Raw genomic sequence first — 18,615 nt, forward strand, 5'->3', positions numbered from 1 at the left:
CTCTCAAGCCTCTTACCACTTCATTTCACCTATGGGCTATTGCTTTTAACTAACGTTATCAGTCTGTAACAGCAAGCTGCTGCTGCTGCTGCACGGTGACCTTTTGAGATCAGTAGATCAGAAGGGAAAGTATTTTGGTCATACTATATATAACCAAGCATAACTGGTATTGCTGTGTCGTAACGCCTTTGCTGGAGCGCCAATGTGAAGTGGCAAGTCAGCAGAACCCCGCTCTGGGACTTGTGCCGGAAGGTCCCCAAGTGCCACCAGGTGGCCGAGGGTGAACGAGGGCTCCTGCCCGGGTTGTCCCCAGGCCTGCAGTGACACCAGCTGGCAACACTCACTCTGGACTCCGGCCGGAGCTCCGCGCTGGGAGGATGGGAGGTCACTCTGCAAAACCTGCTGAACACCAAGAGTCCTTATCGGGGCTTCCAGTGCGCGTTCTGTGACTGCACAAGCCTGTTTGAGAAGGGCGATACCAGATCTATGTAGCAGGTTTTTGTTTGGTTGGTTGGGTTTTTTTAGTTGAAAGATGGGGCAGCTGTCTATAGGGAAATATACCACCTCAAAGACCTGGTGGGCAAGTCTAGAGGAAAAATACAACAAAACACACACCAAAAAAACCAAACACCACCACAATACCCACAACTCCAAAAAGGAGCAAATTGTGCCAGCAATCTTCTGGAGGCGCTCGGTGGTGGTCATGTTTGCTGTGCTGCTCCTTCCTCAGCATGCCACAGTACTCACTCAACAGCCCTGATACAAGGTTTTGTCAATACTGACTTGTTCTTTCAATGGCTCAGTGCATCCTGGGGTGGTGATGTTTGGGGTTTTTTTCCATTGACACAAAGGAAATCAGGAATAGAAGTAAGGACAACTCATCAGCATCTATACCAAAATGAGTACTCTGGGGGAAAAGGGAGAAAGCTGCCTTTCCTAAACCTTTACTATTTCACTTTTAATTCTTTGGAATTAATAATGTTTCCCTTCCATTCTCACAGGTTGAAGTTCTCCTCCTCAAGAAATTTATAAGCAGAAACATTCTTTCAATCTGTCTGGCTTGAAGCATGTTAGTCATCTAGCAGCAAGTTTCCAGAATATGCTGCCTATCATTTTCCATTACCAAAAAAAGGAGCACTCATAAAGTACGTTTGGCTACCTTCAAACATTCTTGGTCCTATCCTGCCAGTTAGCACACTGGGAGAACAAATAATTACATCCTGAAGACAAGATGCAAGGGGTGCAGAACCAACACAAATATTAGGGACATGACATCATGAACTGAGCCCTTCACTTGATACAGGGGCAAGTGTATCAAGTGCAAGGGCTCTTCACTCACCTTCACTAGCTTTTGAGGATAGGGCTGCTGCTGTCATGCAAAAATAATCTGCATCTCTACAGCCAGCCATCTCTACAGCCAGCCAGGTCCCAGGGTCAGTTCCCACAGGACACCATCAGGTCTGCTTCAGTACAATCTTCCCAGAGCTGTGCCCAGCCTAAGCTTTGCCACCTTGCCTACTCCAGCACCAGCTCAGCACATCTCTCTACTCACAGCCAACTATTCCCACATAATACCATTTTGTCCCCCTTCTCCCAGCCCAGCAAGATCACCTGACCTCCACACAGAATTTCTGCTGTATATTTCCACCAACAGAAAAGAAGCTGGTGGCGAAGCATCCATTAACTCCCTAACATCTTTCTTACAAGGAGACAAAAGAAAGACAAAATACAAGAGACCGCAGCTCTTTTCAGTGAAACTTAAAAACTGTCAGCTGTCAATTTTATAATGTAAGTTAAATCTATATGCTGCACACTGCAGTACAGACTCATTGCTTACCTCCAAAGACCAGATGAAAAATAGGTTTTTTTCTGTTTGTTACTCCCTTTCTGCAATACATGACTAAGTTTTACACCTACCTTGTGCTCAGTGCCGCCCAAGTTCAACCAGTTATGTCGTTTACTTATAAAATGGCTGCAAACTCAGTCCCTAAAATGCTGTCTGCTTTAGAGACGTTTGTCATATATTGAGCCCCTACTCTAAATGTATGACAAAGACATCTTTTCCAAAGAGGTGTCAAGTTTTAATCTCAAGAATGTACTGCAATTAGAAGACATCAAAACTTAAATTTCAGCTATGAGAACAAGTAAAACTTTTCTATCAGAAGCCTTTGTTAATTTATTTTTCTTTCCCCTTCAGTATTACTCAGATAATGGTAAACAGGGTTGTGGGGATCTTTTTGCTTGGTTTTTTTTGGTTAGTTTGTTGGGTTTTTGGAGGTGTTTTGTTTGGGTTTTGTGGGGTTTGTTTGGTGTTTTTGTTTGGTTTGGGGGTTGTTTTGTTTCTTTGCTGTCCATGTCCAAGCACCAATTCAATAATTATTTGTTTTACACAGGTCACTATGCTTTTCAACTTTCAAGAAATAACTAACTTGAACAAGGGCTTCAAAATTAAAACCTCAAAAATACAAAGCTAGAGAGAAAACAGGCAACAAAATACTGCCAAAAGAATTGGTTTATTTTTCTTCCCCTGTAGCTCCTGGAAATTTTCAGTAACACATCTAACTAGTTTTAAAAAGCAAAACCAACATGATAAATAGAAGCGAGTACATGGCAGACCTCATTTAGACGTGTCTAAAACATGGTATAGAACATAGTGAATACACACTCTCATTCTGTAATTACCTTTCACAATAGCAGAAAGGTTAATTTTTGAGTAGAACAAAACAGAAAAAATAGAAGTTCTATGTGCCAGAAGTTTTGCATGTCATTTCCTCCATAATATTTGGATGAAAGGTATTTTTTTTTTTTTATAAACCAGCATGTCATTTAAATAAACCTTCACTATGCTGTTCCAAGATGATGTTCCATGATCTGCAGGGCACACTTCCACTTTAAGCTCAGAGGTGAAGGGCGTTATGATTAAATTTTTTTTACGCCCAGTACCTGTTAAATTCTGTATTCCTTCAACTTGAAGCATAAAAAGTAGTTCTAAGCAGAAAGAAGTTGTGGAGGCACTGCACCCAGTTTAGACCTCAGCTCTGCTGCACTTCCTAGACAAATTAAAATCCTGATGTGCTCCACAGCAGCTATCAGTGAGGATTAGCATTACAGGAACAGAGTAACTGGGACAGACATGGAAGTTGCTGGGCATCTGGGTTGCCTCCTATCAGCTATCACAACTGAAGAGGGAATATAGTGTAGGTTTTGAATTTGTGACATACTAACAAAAAACTTTTCTACTCCCTTATTATCAAGTCTTTTTCCCATGATCCTCTCAAGGGGTTGAAAGGAGAAAAGCTGTTGGTTTTCAGTGCCACAGACAACTGGATTCTAAATAACTGACATTCATGTGGGGGAAACAACACCAAAGCATTAGAAAACTTTAGATAATATCTCTCTTATAGCATAAACCATGGCAGGCATTAAATTCCAACTGCAAAAGAATGAAACTACTTCCTGAGACCCAAGATATGTACAAATTGTTTCTAATCTGGATTACATATAGGATACTGCCAGCTTACTTTTCTGGAAAAGTCAGCTCATCATTATCCTATTATTTCAGGGAGCAGGTGGTCAGCTCCTGTCTTACTACAGCATCATCTATCTTCATAAAACATGTGTATCTATAGTTTTTGCATTCCTTTTCAGAATAAGCCCATCAAAAAAAGACTGCAGAAGTTTCCCCTTTATCTATGGGCAACATAAGCTATACTTGCAAATTTTCTACTCTTTAAGCTTCTACATATTTGATATTGTTATTTCAGATGTAAACTTCCAAAATAGATTTCAAGTGCTGTAGGTTTAATAATGCAGATTTCATCATCATCTTGCTCCAAAATAGCACTGGGAACCTCAATAAGCAGCACAGGTTTGTCTTGTTTACAGCATAGTCTCTTGGCACATTCTGACTGGAACATTATAGTGTCTGTCATCTTCAGTTATGAGAGTCACCATAGGCCAGTCCTCCTCTGGGTCATTGGGATAAAGTGTGATGAATTCATCAGTACTGTACTTATAGAGTCGATACACTTGGATGGTATACTGCAGAGTGTAAGCAAGGAGAAACATTTCCACCTACATTGGAAAAAAAGCAGAGATGTGATGTGTAAAATGAAACATACATTTTATAAAAGACTTTTCTTGTAAAAATTCTAAATACCTATCAGATGTAATTGCTCAAAGAAAAAAACACGATGTGCAAATACATACGTACAAGCATCTCCAGTTCAGCATCTCAACCATATGCCTCTAAGATAATGTGCCTTTAAGGTGAAGCTCTTCAGACCAAACAATGGCATAGAAGGATGTTAGTTCTAAAGAAAAGCTACCTCGTACAGAGAATCCCAATTCTCCATTCTCCATTATCATAAACAGGGGGGAACATTCTCTCATAGCAGTATCCATCGTCTTAAGTCACTAAACCAAACAAGAATAGGTTTCAGGAAATGATCCTTTCCCTCTTAGATGGTGCTCTGAACTCTCTAGCCAAATAAAAAGATGGACTGCAGAAAAGAATCTGGAAAATACTCTATCTTGTGTACTACAGTGGCAAGCATATTCTGTCCTAAAGAACGATTTACAAAGAACATTGCTAAAATAAATCTAGTTAGCACAAAAAAGTCAGCTAAACAGGGCAGCAAAATGTTACCAATGAACCAGCTAATTTAACAGGAACAGCAACCTATTCTCATCTATACTACAGTTGTCAGATTTTTAAGCCAATAAACAGACATAAACCCCAGCATTTCTGTGTCTATAATAATGCACTGGTTTAACTGCTGTACTGCCATGCCACGGTAATATACTCAATGTCATATTTTTAAAAGGATGGCTCTAAAAATCTTTCAGGTTATTCAGCACATTAACCACTACATTTTGTTTTGAGACTTTTTTTTCCTAATATGCACACCATTTCTGCAACATCATTAGTTTATCATAATTCACCAAGTATTTGCACTACACATGATCTTCTCTTGGTAACTTAAATATTAGCTTCTGTCACAATATTTTAAGGCTTTAACAATTAAGAGACTAATACAAATATTACTATGAATAGAACACCGTACCTTAAAAGAACACTTACCTAAGTGTAAGCTGCCAGACAAAAACATTTAAAAGGCCTTCAGAGGCTTTTACTACATGCAAGTAGTTCTACTATATTTTTCCCAACCATAATCCAGACATTAGACCATTAAATTTAATCTAACCAAGAAAAGCTGCTTGATTTGTTAAACCATTTGAAACTAAAATCTCCAAAACAGAAAAACAACACTAACAATAATCTGTCCTTACTTGTTCAAGGCCTCCACTGTGACCAATATGATTCAAGTGATTATGCATTAACTGACAAGGGTTGCTAGACGTATCCCGTGCAAACAGTAACCATGAGAAGACAGGAACTCTCCTTCCATTTTTATCGTCGCTGTATAATTTGATAGCAGTGTTAAGCATCAAAAATTTCAGTGCTTCATAAAGTCTATACTCCTCCTCTTCACTTTTAAACAATTTATCACAAGCTTCTTGTTTCTCAATAGGACCTTTAATTTCACTTATAGTCTTCCACTATAAAAAAACAAAAAACAAACAACACAAAACTTGTGTCAATAGCCATCGCTGCATATAATTTATGAAAGGCTTTGTGCCTTTTAACACACAATCAAGAATATTTGCACAGCTGTAGTGCTACTAAGGTCAAGTTGAGTTAGTCTGATTTTGCTTAAGTTAGTCCTTAAGCAAAACTACAAAGGATGCTGGAAATTATTGCAAGGTGGCCAAACAAATACTGTCACGGGACAATAAACAGTAGGGTAATAACCTCTTTGCTTCCTGCATCATTAAGTTCTGCATCCTTCATTATTTTTTATATTTGCTACTCAGAATGCATATTTCCTTTCAGGCATCAAAATGCCAGAATACAGCCTTTAAAATATTCTGTAAAACCTTTAAAAGCAGGCAATATGCATGCCCAGTTAGGACAGGAACAACTGAAAAGTTATTAAATAGGTTCCAGAGTTTCAACAGTGGGAAGGGTGGAGTTAGTGCAAACACTGAAAGGGCACAATTGTTTTTCTGTTACATTAACTCAGAACAAAAAAAAAAAAAATCTATAAATGTGGAACAAAAACTACTGAAATTACTTTTGCATTATTCTGTTTGGTTTATTTCTTTCCTTGACCTGTTTAAGGTAGCAACAGCACTGATTCATAATATACATAATTCCTTCAAATAAATACAAGAAATAGAGACAAAAATATTCATCTGTTAATACTTCTCCAACCTTTTTCCTTAGAAGTATTAAATATTCTTTTATTTCATCACTTATTTTTCCCATCTTCCTGCCCAGTTTCTCTTTTAGCTGCCACTGCTTGATCCAGTCATACTTGCTCAACAAGTTTTCAGAAAGCTGGAAGTTGAGAGAAGGGAAGGCAGCATAAGTAAAAAGTCTTGAGAGGAAATCCCACCAACTTAACACATTTAAAAAATTATTTTAAAACATCACTTTAAAATAATCCTTCATACGTTCGTCTGAACAAATGTTGTACTAGGACGAGCATAACTGAATACAACTAGCTCTCTGCAACAATTGCCAGGTAATAATCAGAATACTGATCTATTACTGTTTCCACACCTAAGACATACACAAGCACTGGAAAAATTAATTACCCCAGCTTTTCCTGAACCACCAGGAGAGAAAGTTTAAGATGTGATGACATCCACCAACCATTCCAGAAGTCTTCGTGGAGTGCAAGCTACTTTGATCAGAATACATGAACTGTGTTTTCTTTTCAGTGAACACTGAAGGACATTTTGGCAGTTGCATATTCTGTTTTATAGCCTCATTTCTTAATCCTTTTTACCTCTAGAACTGGAAGAGCAAATTGTATCTCAGAATGAATTAAATATTGGCTAGATCAGCAGATATGCCATCAGTTATTCCAAGCCACTTTTCAATCTATCAGAATTCCAAATTAGTAATATGTTCTCTTTAATGGCAATCAAATATTTGTAAGATATGCACAGACCTTCCCACACCCCAGCCTGGCATTCTATGCTAATTAGACCTATAGAATTAAATAATTGAAGATTATATGCTAGTAACTTCAAACATGCATGTTAACAGTTTTAAATAAAAAAGCTCACCTTTGTAGTGATAGTTGTTATATTTCTCTTACACACTCTCTGCTTTGATACAATTAGCAGTTTACATTTCAACCTGTTCATTTTATAGTTGTACACCTTGTTTTTAAAATGGACGTTAATTACCAGACAACTTTTTCCTCTAGAAATCAGTTTGATAACATGAAGATGGTCATCAGCTGGGAGAAAATTTTTTTAACAAGGAAATCTTTTTACAGTGTACTGCTGCAGTAAGTAATGTTTCATAGAAATATTTTTTCAGTAATTACAAGAACATAACAGAAGTTTCCTCAACAACTAGCGATCACAATGACAAATTTTAAGGTGGCTTCTAAAGCTATACAGAAAGTTAGTGCAGTAAGATTCTGCCTAGACTGCTAGCCTACAACACATCCCATGTTCACCAACCGCACTTTCAGCAGCAACCTGGAAAATTAGAACCTTCAGCTCCTGAAGTGGGCCACTTCCATAGAGGCAGCTTCTTACATGTTCACTGACATCAGCAAATGGACTTTGCTGGTACAAGACAATTCAAGGAGTATTTTTGTTCTGCTCTTGGTAAAACAGCTTGCGTTGCTTATCCATCAATGCTCCCTAAGAACTGTTCATCATGTCAGGTTGGAGTTGTTTTTATGCTTATTTTAAGTAACATTAAAGACATGGGTAATAAACACCTTATGAAAAGCCTGTAGCATCCAATTTGTTAATCCATAGCAAGATCTCCAGAAACCATATATGGCATAGAGGAATACATACTGTAATTTTGAAAAGCCGATGTTTTCCAAACATGCTGTATGTTGTCTACATTTTTTTTGTTATTACCAGCTGTTTGATGGGAAACCTGTTACTGTCATACTATGTGAAGCAAGATGAAGAGAGACAAGTCACATTACAAGCCAGCACTATTCATATATTATAAACCAGAAACTGGACTAAATTCCAAGTTGAATTGTAAATATACAATAAAACTGAACATTTCCACTTCTCAATTCAAGGGATATTGAGAAGTGAACATATATAGTATAACACAGAAATGAGATGGTGAAATTACAGGTTAAAATCAATATTGATTCTAGGTTAGAATATAGGTTAGAGTTTGACACGTACCATAGTAAAATCCTCACTCTGCAGCCAGCTTGGTAACTGGGTAGTTTGACTTAATGCCTGGAAAAGAGTTGCTCTGAGAGCACAATAGTTGTCACCTCGTACTCTCCTTATTGATGCAAACTTCTGAGCAACTGCTTCATATCCCTAGAAAGGCACAAAGTCCAAATAACATGAAAGCATCATTACAACATTGTAAGGTCCTGCGCTGGTATCACAAAATATATTGTAATATAAGCATCCAAATGCTAACGCTATTTAAAAAAAAAAAAAAGAGAGAGAGAGTTGGATCCACTACCCATTTTGGAAGTTCAAATGCTTTTGTCACAAGTTATACTGTGAAAAAAACCCAACTTCTTTAATTCTCCTGAATAACAAACAAGATATACAACTAGGTAATTGGTTGTGGCATTTATTTGATGACAAGGCAGAAATACCATTAGGATGTGGGTAGGTAACCTACTTTTTAAAAAACCTTCCAAACTATAAACATACACACACAAGACTATAAATCTAAAAAAACTCTTGTGCTTACAAGAACTTTCATCACTAGTGTATTCCATTTACTCAATACATGTCACATGTTGTTTGTTTTTACCTCAGGGAAAATTTGTTTTTATACTGAAGCATCTTGACACATGCCTCAGCACGTGTCCCTTCCATGCTGTACCCACACATACACTTTCAGCAGAAGCAGGAATGCTGAAATGTAACTTCTGAAGCTCAATATGTCTCTTCAGCTAAACTAGCAAGAGCCAATGCCCTTTGCATCTGTATTTCCCTTACTAATCTCTTGAAGATCACACATAGATCTTTTTATTTGTGGAAGGTAACCAAACTTTTTGGCAAAATGTAGATAATTTGCTCTGCCACTTCCACAGCCCTCAAGATTACCAATTTTGGGTCATAAACTGAATTTGAAACTTCAACCAAAAACACAAATGAAGAACAGTTATTGAACAAAATCCTACACTAGTAACAAGCAGCCTTACTAAAAAACATATTTTGAACAAGTATAGACAACAGTTTTCCAGATGTCAGCCACGTCTAAGCCAGAGACTAGAAAACACTGGTATTACATTTCCTGTTTTAAAGATTGCTCCCATAGGGAATCGCCTACTAAACATACCAATGAAAACAAAAAGATGACAAAAAGAGAACTGATACCTTTTTCATCTTTTTTGCTACTGGTGTATTTCCCCTCCATTCTTTTCTGCAGTACTCCATGATGTCCATTTCAGGTGCAACACTTAGTTTATGTTCTGTCAAAACAGAATATGTAACATAATATCCGTAACTGTGAAACAGAACAACATCAAAAAATCACTGAACTTCTAAATACAATCCATCACTTTCATATAACATCAGTGCAAAAGGAGACTGGCAGCATGGCTACTAATTATTAGTATCAGAAGGAAAAAAACCCAACCTGCTCTAAAAATGGTAAGTGAATAAAAATAATGATTGAGTCCAACAAAACAGAGAACACTGCTTCTCCCTCCTGGAAAACAGTAATCTCTACTCTGTTAATTAATGAAATAATATTCATTTTCTTTATCAATCAGAAAAATACTTGATTAAAGTTTCTGTTCTTCTTTCAGAACATAAGGCAGAAAGGTAACAGATCTTTCTGTATGAGCCTGAAACAATAGTAGAAATACAGTTTTCTCTTGGAACCCCAACAGCCCCATCATAGTTTAACACAGCCAGCTCTCATAAAACCCACCTCCCCTCCCCACACAGACGGGAGGAAAAGTAGCACAAAAAAACCCTCTGAGTTGAGATAAGGAGTTTTAATGAGATCACAGGCTATACAATCACCTTAGCAAAAGCAGCAGCAGAAGCCAGCAATAAACCAGCTCTCCCCACCTAAGCACACACCAGTCCCCAAGCACACAGCAGCCAGCCCAACAGAAAAGACCAATGTGCCAAAACTGGAAACCAGAAGCAGCAACCTGAACAGGAAGCCTCTCGTGCTACAATCTGGACTTAAAGGCCCATGATACTATGCTCCAGCCATTACTTTCATCTTGACGCTGGCATGACTGCAGCATTGTATTGAATACCCATCAGCAGACTGAACTCAACCCATGATATGCCTTTACTGCAATATAGATTGCACTAAGGTCATCAAGGGATCCCAGCAATATAATATATATAATAGCTATAAATCAGTAATTCTCAAAAACAATACTTATATGTGTTCTGGTTTGAATTAGAACAGAACTAATTCTGTTCAGTGATTTTATGTTTTAGCTCAGTCTCCTCTAAATAATGGCACCTTCTGAAGTTAATGGCATGTTTTCACTGACAGTGTTTGCTTCTAGTAGTGATAACGCTCAGTGTTTATAGTTAGCACCAAGGGTTGGCATTCAGGCCAAAGTCACTGCTGAATCTTGATACTTCACGAGGGGTGCAAAGTAGAAAGCTGCACCTGCGAGGAACAGACAGCTCAGGTGACCCTGAACTGACCAAGATCATATACGTCATATTGGTATAAAGCTGAGGCACCAGAAAAGTCAAGCCTCTTCTTCAACAGCTAGTGTCCCAGGAGGACGCTGTCCATTCTGCCTTCAATCCTGATGCAGGAGTTCCTGAATCCAGTTTCAGAATCCAGATCCTGAATCTGGTTCCTGTCTGCCTCTGAGTCTAGTCTGGGACTTCCCCAGTGTCTCCAAACAGCATTGGTTCTGACAATAACATAATTGCCATCAAGGGTTGGGGTTTATATTTGGTTTGTGTATATGTTTTATTTTATTGTTATTCTCTTCATTAAAGTAGTTTCAGCTTTCTTTTTCAAACCATAAGTCTCTCTCCCTTATTCCCTTTCTATTCTGCTTTGGGAGGGTAGAGGGGTTAATAGAGAGCATCTGTCACTTACCTAGTGACTAGCCCAGTTCTAAGCCTTAACACATAGGTTACATAAATGCTTTCCAAAGGTTTCACATTCTTTGGTAAATTAACTATATAAGCAGGGGAAAAAATATACGAAGAGTGAATAGTTTTACAGGAAAGTGATTTTTTTGTGTGTGTCTGTGAACTAAACTGCACTATGTCACAATAACTAACTTCTATTCCAGATATTTGTGCACTAAAGACCTCGGAAACGAGGGTGTCAAATCATCACAAATTAAGTGCTCAGTGAATTGTAATACTGTATTTAAAATGTCAAAGTTCAGATGTACCTGAAGAGCTCGTCTCACAAAGTAGTATTTTCTCTCTCTCTATTTCTTCTGCATCACGATAGATGTCCTCCTGCCCACTGCAATAAAAAAAAAAAATCAACACATACATCATGTAACAGCACAGATTTGACAGTCGTTTATCTTTTCCCCCATTTACAGCCACAAGCAAGTACTTAAATCTTCCTCTAAGTATTTTTTCAACTCTGTCAGCTTTCCACCTTACACGTTTTCATAAAACAACAGGAGTTCCCAAAAAAAGTTTTTAAAAACTCTCAACTCTTCCACTCTCTTAACTATGACACCTACACTGGTAATTAATCAGTCAGAACTTCAGCTGGTTGTATGGAGAGAAAGTCCCTTTATATTTGTAAATCTTACAGGATACATTTGCAAAAGATACAAACTGAAATGCCTTACTTGCTGAGTATATGCCTACTGCAACACAGGCATACAAACAAGAATGCATTACTCACCAGAACTTTGCATGTATGCTCCACTGGGGCTATGCAATCTGCCCAGTAATGAGCAGAATACAGGCTAGAGTATTGTGATAAGAAGTAGACAGCTATGTGCAGCTGGTTTGAATCACAGAACATTAGGGGCCAGAAGAGACCTCAAAAGATCATCTAGTCCAATCCCCCTGCCAGAGCAGGATCACCTATACTAGGTCACACAGGAATGCATCCAGGCGGGTCTTAAATATCTCCAGAGAGGGAGACCCCACAACTCTCCTGGGCAGCCCGATCCAGTGTTCCACCACCCTTAGAGTGAAAAAAAATTTTCCTCATGTTTCCATGGAACTTCCTATGTCTCAACTTCCACCCATTGTACCTTGTCCTGTTATTTGGCATCGCTGAGAAGAGCCTGACTCCATCCTTGAAGGTTACAAACTCAAGGAAAACAAAATTCTAAGTATGATCCACCAGACAAACACTCTTTCTCAAATAGCATGGGCTTTTTGGTCAAGATATTCTGATTTAAGAGTCAAGTGTCTCCATCTGAGCCTATATACAGACGTGAAGTCAAGTGATGACCATGAGGGAGGAAATGAAGGCCTAAAAGGATATTGCTCCTATGCACAGCCTAGTATTAACAAGAAAAGATCTCAAAACTAGGGTGTGAATGTTACTATGGAGCACAGAGGTCCATGCAGCGTTCAGAAACCAGAAAGTAAATAGCACATTCCTTTAAAAGCATGATTAGTGGCATCTCTCGTAACATCTAACAGAGAGACTTTAAAACCATAGTTGCATGCCTCAAATACTTAACTCTCTTGGTAGTGTATGCACTACCAAGCATGTTAGTAAATCATTTAGGCTTGCCACTAATTTAACACTGTATAGAAAGTCTGTATTTTGAAGAAAGCACACATGCAGAAAAAAAAACATGGGTAAGGTTTTTATTTGTTGCCCACTACTATTAGTAGCTGCCAACATACCACTCAAAAAGTACCCCAAACCACAGCACGTTTGAAAAAGCCCAGGAAAAATTTAAGCAGTGACTGCCCCATCTTACACTACTAGCAGAGAAAAAACAATTAGGAAAACTGCATTGCAGGAAAGGGTTTACTTTAGCCAGCTGGTAGTTAGATTGCTGTCATTAAAGATGAGAGGATACACTGGTAAATTACGGCTCTGTGTTTCTTTTTCTTTCTATTCAAACCAACTTAAAAAGGGTAACATTTTAACCCATTTGTACATATTTCCCTTGAGAAAAAAAAATGTTTGGCATAAAGACAAACATAGGTTAACACCATGAAACTGTCATCTACTGTGCAATCATGAAACTATAGGTTAGCTTTTACTCAAGTTTCAAGCCTTTAGCTTTCAATCTGGATTTCCTGGGTGTTTACATAGCTGCTTGAAATCTGACTCTTTACAGTACTAAATAATTACTGATTAAAAAGCAAAACAATCAATACAGTAGATATTAAACACGGTACTCCATAAAAAGAGTACTACCTCCTGAGAAGAAAAATCATGGAAATACTTATGCTAGGAACTTATCCTTGTTACAGTGTGGCATTGAGTAAACCCTGATTTCCATGTATAATCTTATTTCTCAGCAGAGGTTACAGTCCATTAAAGTTTGTGAAGAGTTTCAAGAGTATCTAATAACATTGAAAATGCTAAGGAAAAAAAGCCACAAACAAGTCAGTATCTGAAAGTATCTGATCTCCTGCCTAGTTTACCTATAAGCTAAGTATTTAAAATATAAAGCAATAGTCTCCCTTTTTGAGCATGAACAAATGAGCACGATCACATGAGAAGTGGCAGAGCAGACATTTAATGTACAAAAAAAGAAAGTGATCAGATCAGTAAACTAGTGGGGTTGCTCAAAATAAGAAGTTTGGTGTAGAGTAAGCAGCATCATGCTCTTTCTGCATGATATCGCCCCATCTTCCTTCTGGGAGCTGATGAAATAGAACCAATAGATCCAGAGCATGGCACACTAACATCATGAATAAACCACATACTGTAATTTAACTGAGTTGTAGTAACAACAAGGTAGACAAGAGATGCAGGCTACCTGCACAAGCGCTCTCATTTAATAGTTAAAATTGCACCTTAACACTGTTCCAGCATAGCAACAGTTAAAATCTGTGGAAACAAGAATGTGAAAACTAAAGCTTTTCCCCATTAATCTTCACATTAATATTTGACAATAGAGTGATAATAACACACAGAAAAGAATAAAGAAAAACGTTCATGCATAATAGTCCATAGTACTGTGTGAAAAACACATTGTTGAACTAGTAAACTACATCCTACTGAACCAAAGACAGCAAAAATACAGGTTTTACTTAGTGTATCCTACACTTCTCAATTTAAAAATAGACAACAAAAAAACCCCATGCCACCAAAAGAAAAACTAAACCCCAACAAGTTAAGACAATGAGAAGCAAAATTAAGCTGGAGTGAAGGAAAAGACTATGGGCAAAAATAGTTTCATGCTAACAAAATTTGCAGGTATAGAACTCCTGGCATTGAAAGATACCATACAAAAGTGCAAGGTCCTACATCTGGGGAGAAATAACAACAGGCACCAGGACAGGTTAGGGGCTGCCCTGCTGGAAAGCAGCTCCACAGAGAAAGACCTTGGAGTGCTGGTGGACAGAAAGTTCTCCATGGGACAACAATGTGCCCTTGTGGCCAAGAGAGCCAATGGGATCCTGGGATGTATCAAGAAAGCTGTGTCCAGCAGGTCAAGGGAAGTTCTGCCCTGGTGAGACCACACCTGGAATACTGTGCCCAGTTTTGGGCTCCCCAAAGTTCAAGAGAGACAGAGACCTGCTGGAGAGAATCCAACAGAGAGCCACGAGGATGATTAGGGAACTTGAGCATCTCCCCTATGAAGAGAGACTGAGATCTCTGGGGCTGTTTAGTCTTGAGAAGACTAAGAGGGGATCTCATCAATGTGTATAAATATCTGAGGGGTGGGTGTCAAGTGGAGGGGGCCAGGCTCTTTCTGGTGGTTCACAATGAAAAGACAAGGAACAATGGACATGAGGAGAAACTTCTTTACAGTGAGGGTGACAGAGCACTGGAACAGGCTGCCCAGGGAGGTTGTGGAGTCTCCTTCTCTGGAGATTTTCAAAACCCACCTGGATGCATTCCTGTGCAGACTACCCTAAGGGATGAATATTTATTTTTTATGTCATATTAAATTCATTGTTATTAATACATCATGTAAAAGCATATTAGATCACTAGAATTAGTATATAAAGTAGCAGCTAATTTTAAAATTCAGGATAGAATTTTAAGATTTGACATTTCAGCCGATTTCACTAAGATACTAACATATATGAAATTTTGCCAAGAAATTCACTGCCACAAACCAAAAGTACCCCTTCTCTTTCTACAGACAAGTTCTTAGTGTATCAAAAAAAATTAAAAAATCCATACCTATTCTCATATGACTCCACTGCTGAAGGATTACTAGACACAGATAGATGTAATTCACAATTTCTAGACGCAGTTTGGTCTGATATAAGTGATTTAATGATATCTATCTTCTCAGGTCTCCCAGTACTTCCATATACATAGCTTCCTCTTATTTCCGAAGTAGATTGCTCTTTCTTGTCAGTAGCGGAATCAAGTTTCTTAGAAGGAACACCAACTTCCCTTTCATGCTTCATTAAGTGTACGGCCACACTCTCTTTTTTCTGCATCTGTTTTGCACCTGCAGAAAGGCTGGCTGGTTCTGTCATCCACCCTTGAAAATTATCCTGGCTTTGAAGAACGGAGAAATACATGAAGAGTCTCTCTCACACAACAACCAAAGCATGTTTTAAGAAAAATGTACTACCTCTATAGTTGTATTCTGAGGATTCAGAGATTAATTACTTAAAACCAAGCACAAAATCCAGAATAACTTGGTTAAGATAAAACAGCATTCAAGACATTTTCAAATTCATCTTTTCAGACAACCAATTTAATTTCTTACTGAGGCTAATCTGTGACAGTTCCTCAACCGCAATGTGATGGTTTTAAGACTGTCTTTAATATCTTCTCACAAAGTTCAAGCATGTAAATAAATCACTATTGGGTGTAAGAAAGCAAAATAATGATTATTCTAAACACTTCCATTGCAGAGAAAGAAATGTTTAAGAGACAGTACTCAAAACAAAATATGGGCAGTCGGGCAGTCTGTCTTCTCTCTCAGTCTGTCTGTCTGCTCTGTTCTTCTTCAGGCTGGATATTGCACACACTCGCATACTGACCTTGACAAGCTAAGTCTAACACACCTCTTGGCTTCTTGGCTTTTCTTTCCCTTCGCATGCCAGCTCTGGGAAATGGGGGGAGGAAAAAAAAAACAAACCAAAAACAAGCAGGGGGAAGAAGCACAGCACCTCCCTTTTGGGGGACCAGAGGGCTTTATTGTGTCTTTCTGTTGATTATACATATTTGTAAATGTTGTGAATAGTGTGTATTTGTACATATTCATTGCATTTCATTATAGATTGTAGCTTTGCCTGTAAAGACAGCTTCATTTGCTTCCAGACTGAGCTAGCCTGGTTATTGTCAGTGTGGGAAGGGGAATTCCAGCTCTCCACAACCAGTGCTAGAATAAGGGCCCTTACTGACTACTTGCATTATCACCTAAATAACAGAGGATTAACAGAAATGGGTTGCTTTGCAGTTGCCACATTCATATTCTACACAGTTCTTAACATTGCTGACCAGGCCAGTCATTTCAGAACTGACAGTCTTAATACCTGCTGCCCACACCTTAAAACTGTACAACACGTTTCTATTTTCAGTTTAAAGACTCCTACACGCCAAAAATCTTTCTTTTCCAGATATTGTTGTCCTAGAGTCCTGCTCCATACCCATCTGTCCCGCTCAGGAAGAGGGCCGCACAGCTTGTCCAGCTACTTCCAGCCCCACTCCCCAGCACAGGGTGCGCCAGGCTGCGTGCAATGCACCGCCCACAGTATCCACACAGTGTATCGCGCAGGGCAGCCGACGCCTCACCTTCCCGGCTCTCTCTGTTCTTCCGGACCGTGGACCCGACACCACCCGAGGCCGTCTGCGCTAGCAGCAGCGGTCCGCCGAACGCAGGACGACTCCGCTCCGGTCGCTCGCTCGCCTCCTCTCGCCGCGCCCTCGCCCGCCATCCGCTCGCCGCTCATGCCGGCGGAGTCGGGAAGATAGCCGCGGGCAGAAGCCATCGACTCCCGAATCGGCCGCACACAGCACACGGCCCAGCTACAGCAGCCGCCGACACGGGCCGCGTACACGCAGCGCCTGGGTAGTGGCCCCAAGAGCGCCCGGCCCGGCCAGCCCGATCGCAGCTCCGCTTCCGCCTTGCCAGCTGCCACGGCCGCCAGTAATCCCCTGCTTTGCGTCCTCACGCCGGAAACAACGTTACACCTGCCCGCTAGCACCAGCCTCACTTTCTCGCTTCCTTCCTTCCTTCCGCTAGGATGTCGTCATGCAAAAAGCGCCGGGAGTCAGCGGCTCAAGCGCCTTGGCGACAGAAAGGCGAAGGCAGGCAGCCCCCGCCTTGCCACGGCCTGCAAGGCTGCGGTGGGACCCTGCCGCTGAGCCCACAGTGGGTTCACCCCGCGGCCGCGGGAGGCAGCGCTCACACGAGCGGCAGCAGTTAGCCTCGAGCAATGGCAGTTGGTCGTGTTGGTGGTGGTTGAGGGTGCCAGGCTTGGTCTCTTTAGCTTGGAGACTAAGGGGTGACCTCATGAATGTGTATAGGTATGTGAGGAGCGAGTGTCAGGAGGATGGAGTGGGGTCTTGGTGATGTCCGATAACAGGACAAGGGGCAGTGGGTTCGAGCTCCTATGAGGAGAGACTGAAAGAGTTGGGGCTGTTCAGTCTGGAGAAGAGAAGGCTCCGAGGTGACCTTATTGTGGCTTTTCAATATCTGAAGGGGGCCTATAAGAAAGCTGGGGAGGGACTTTTTAGGATATCAGGTAGTGATAGGACTAGGGGGAATGGAATAAAGCTGGAAGTGGGGAGATTCAGACTGGACGTGAGGAAGAAGTTCTTCCCCATGAGAGTGGTGAGAGCCTGGAATGGCTTGTCCAGGGAGGTGGTTGGGGCCCCATCCCTGGAGGTGTTTGCAGCCAGGCTGGATGAGGCTCTGGCCAGCCTGATGTAGTGTGAGGTGTCCCTGCCCTTGGCAGGGGGGTTGGAACTAGATGATCCTTGTGGTCCCTTCCAACCCTGACTGATTCTATGATAATCAACCTGGGTTTAGCACTGATTGTGCTCAATTTTAAATACACAGAAGTTTTGGCTCTTTCCCCCACTTTCAGTATTTCTCTTTCAAACTCCTGATACAAACGGCAAACTGTGCCTATTCTGGATGTCCCCTCCCTGGAGATGTTCAGAGCCAGGTTGGATGAGGCCTCAAGCAATCTGGCCTGGTGGGAGGTGTTCCTGCCAGTGGGAACTGGATGACCTTAAAGGTCCCTTCTAACCCAACCCGTTCTACGAATCTGTAAGAAAAGAAATAAACCTTTGTTGCTATTCCAAGTCAACTGAAAATGAAGTCTTCTTTTACAAAGGTCATGACCTCATTTCCTAACTTCTCCTTATTCTTTTGGACTGCGGTGGTTACCTCCATAGATGCTCGGAACTGCTAGACTGGCACTGTAGAAAGGGAGAATATGACCAAGGAGCATCCACAGCAAACCTCTAGACAGCCTAAGTTTAAAACCCTGGGGACT

The 18,615-nt window shown here is 40.2% G+C and overlaps 1 protein-coding gene across 2 annotated transcripts; it reads right to left on the reverse strand.

Annotated features, from left to right (window-relative positions):
• Window positions 1–2,521: 2,521 nt before the first annotated feature.
• On the reverse strand, window positions 2,522–15,667 carry OTULIN (OTU deubiquitinase with linear linkage specificity). 2 transcript variants are annotated; one of them, XM_054381574.1, is made up of 7 exons: window positions 15,332–15,667; window positions 11,427–11,503; window positions 9,409–9,503; window positions 8,245–8,388; window positions 6,278–6,403; window positions 5,293–5,562; window positions 4,338–4,416 (listed from the first exon to the last, which is right to left on the reverse strand). In XM_054381574.1, exons 1-7 carry the CDS (start codon window positions 15,634–15,636, stop codon window positions 4,414–4,416), a joined length of 1,020 nt encoding a protein of 339 aa, XP_054237549.1. In that variant the 5' UTR covers window positions 15,637–15,667; the 3' UTR covers window positions 4,338–4,413. The 2 variants fall into 2 exon arrangements, with proteins under 2 accessions (XP_054237550.1, XP_054237549.1); XM_054381575.1 differs by lacking the exons at window positions 4,338–4,416; window positions 15,332–15,667 and adding an exon at window positions 2,522–4,074 and having other exon boundaries at window positions 11,427–11,538.
• Window positions 15,668–18,615: the final 2,948 nt, after the last annotated feature.

This window comes from Indicator indicator, chromosome 6, assembly GCF_027791375.1.
Source record: "Indicator indicator isolate 239-I01 chromosome 6, UM_Iind_1.1, whole genome shotgun sequence".
NCBI lineage: Eukaryota > Metazoa > Chordata > Aves > Piciformes > Indicatoridae > Indicator > Indicator indicator.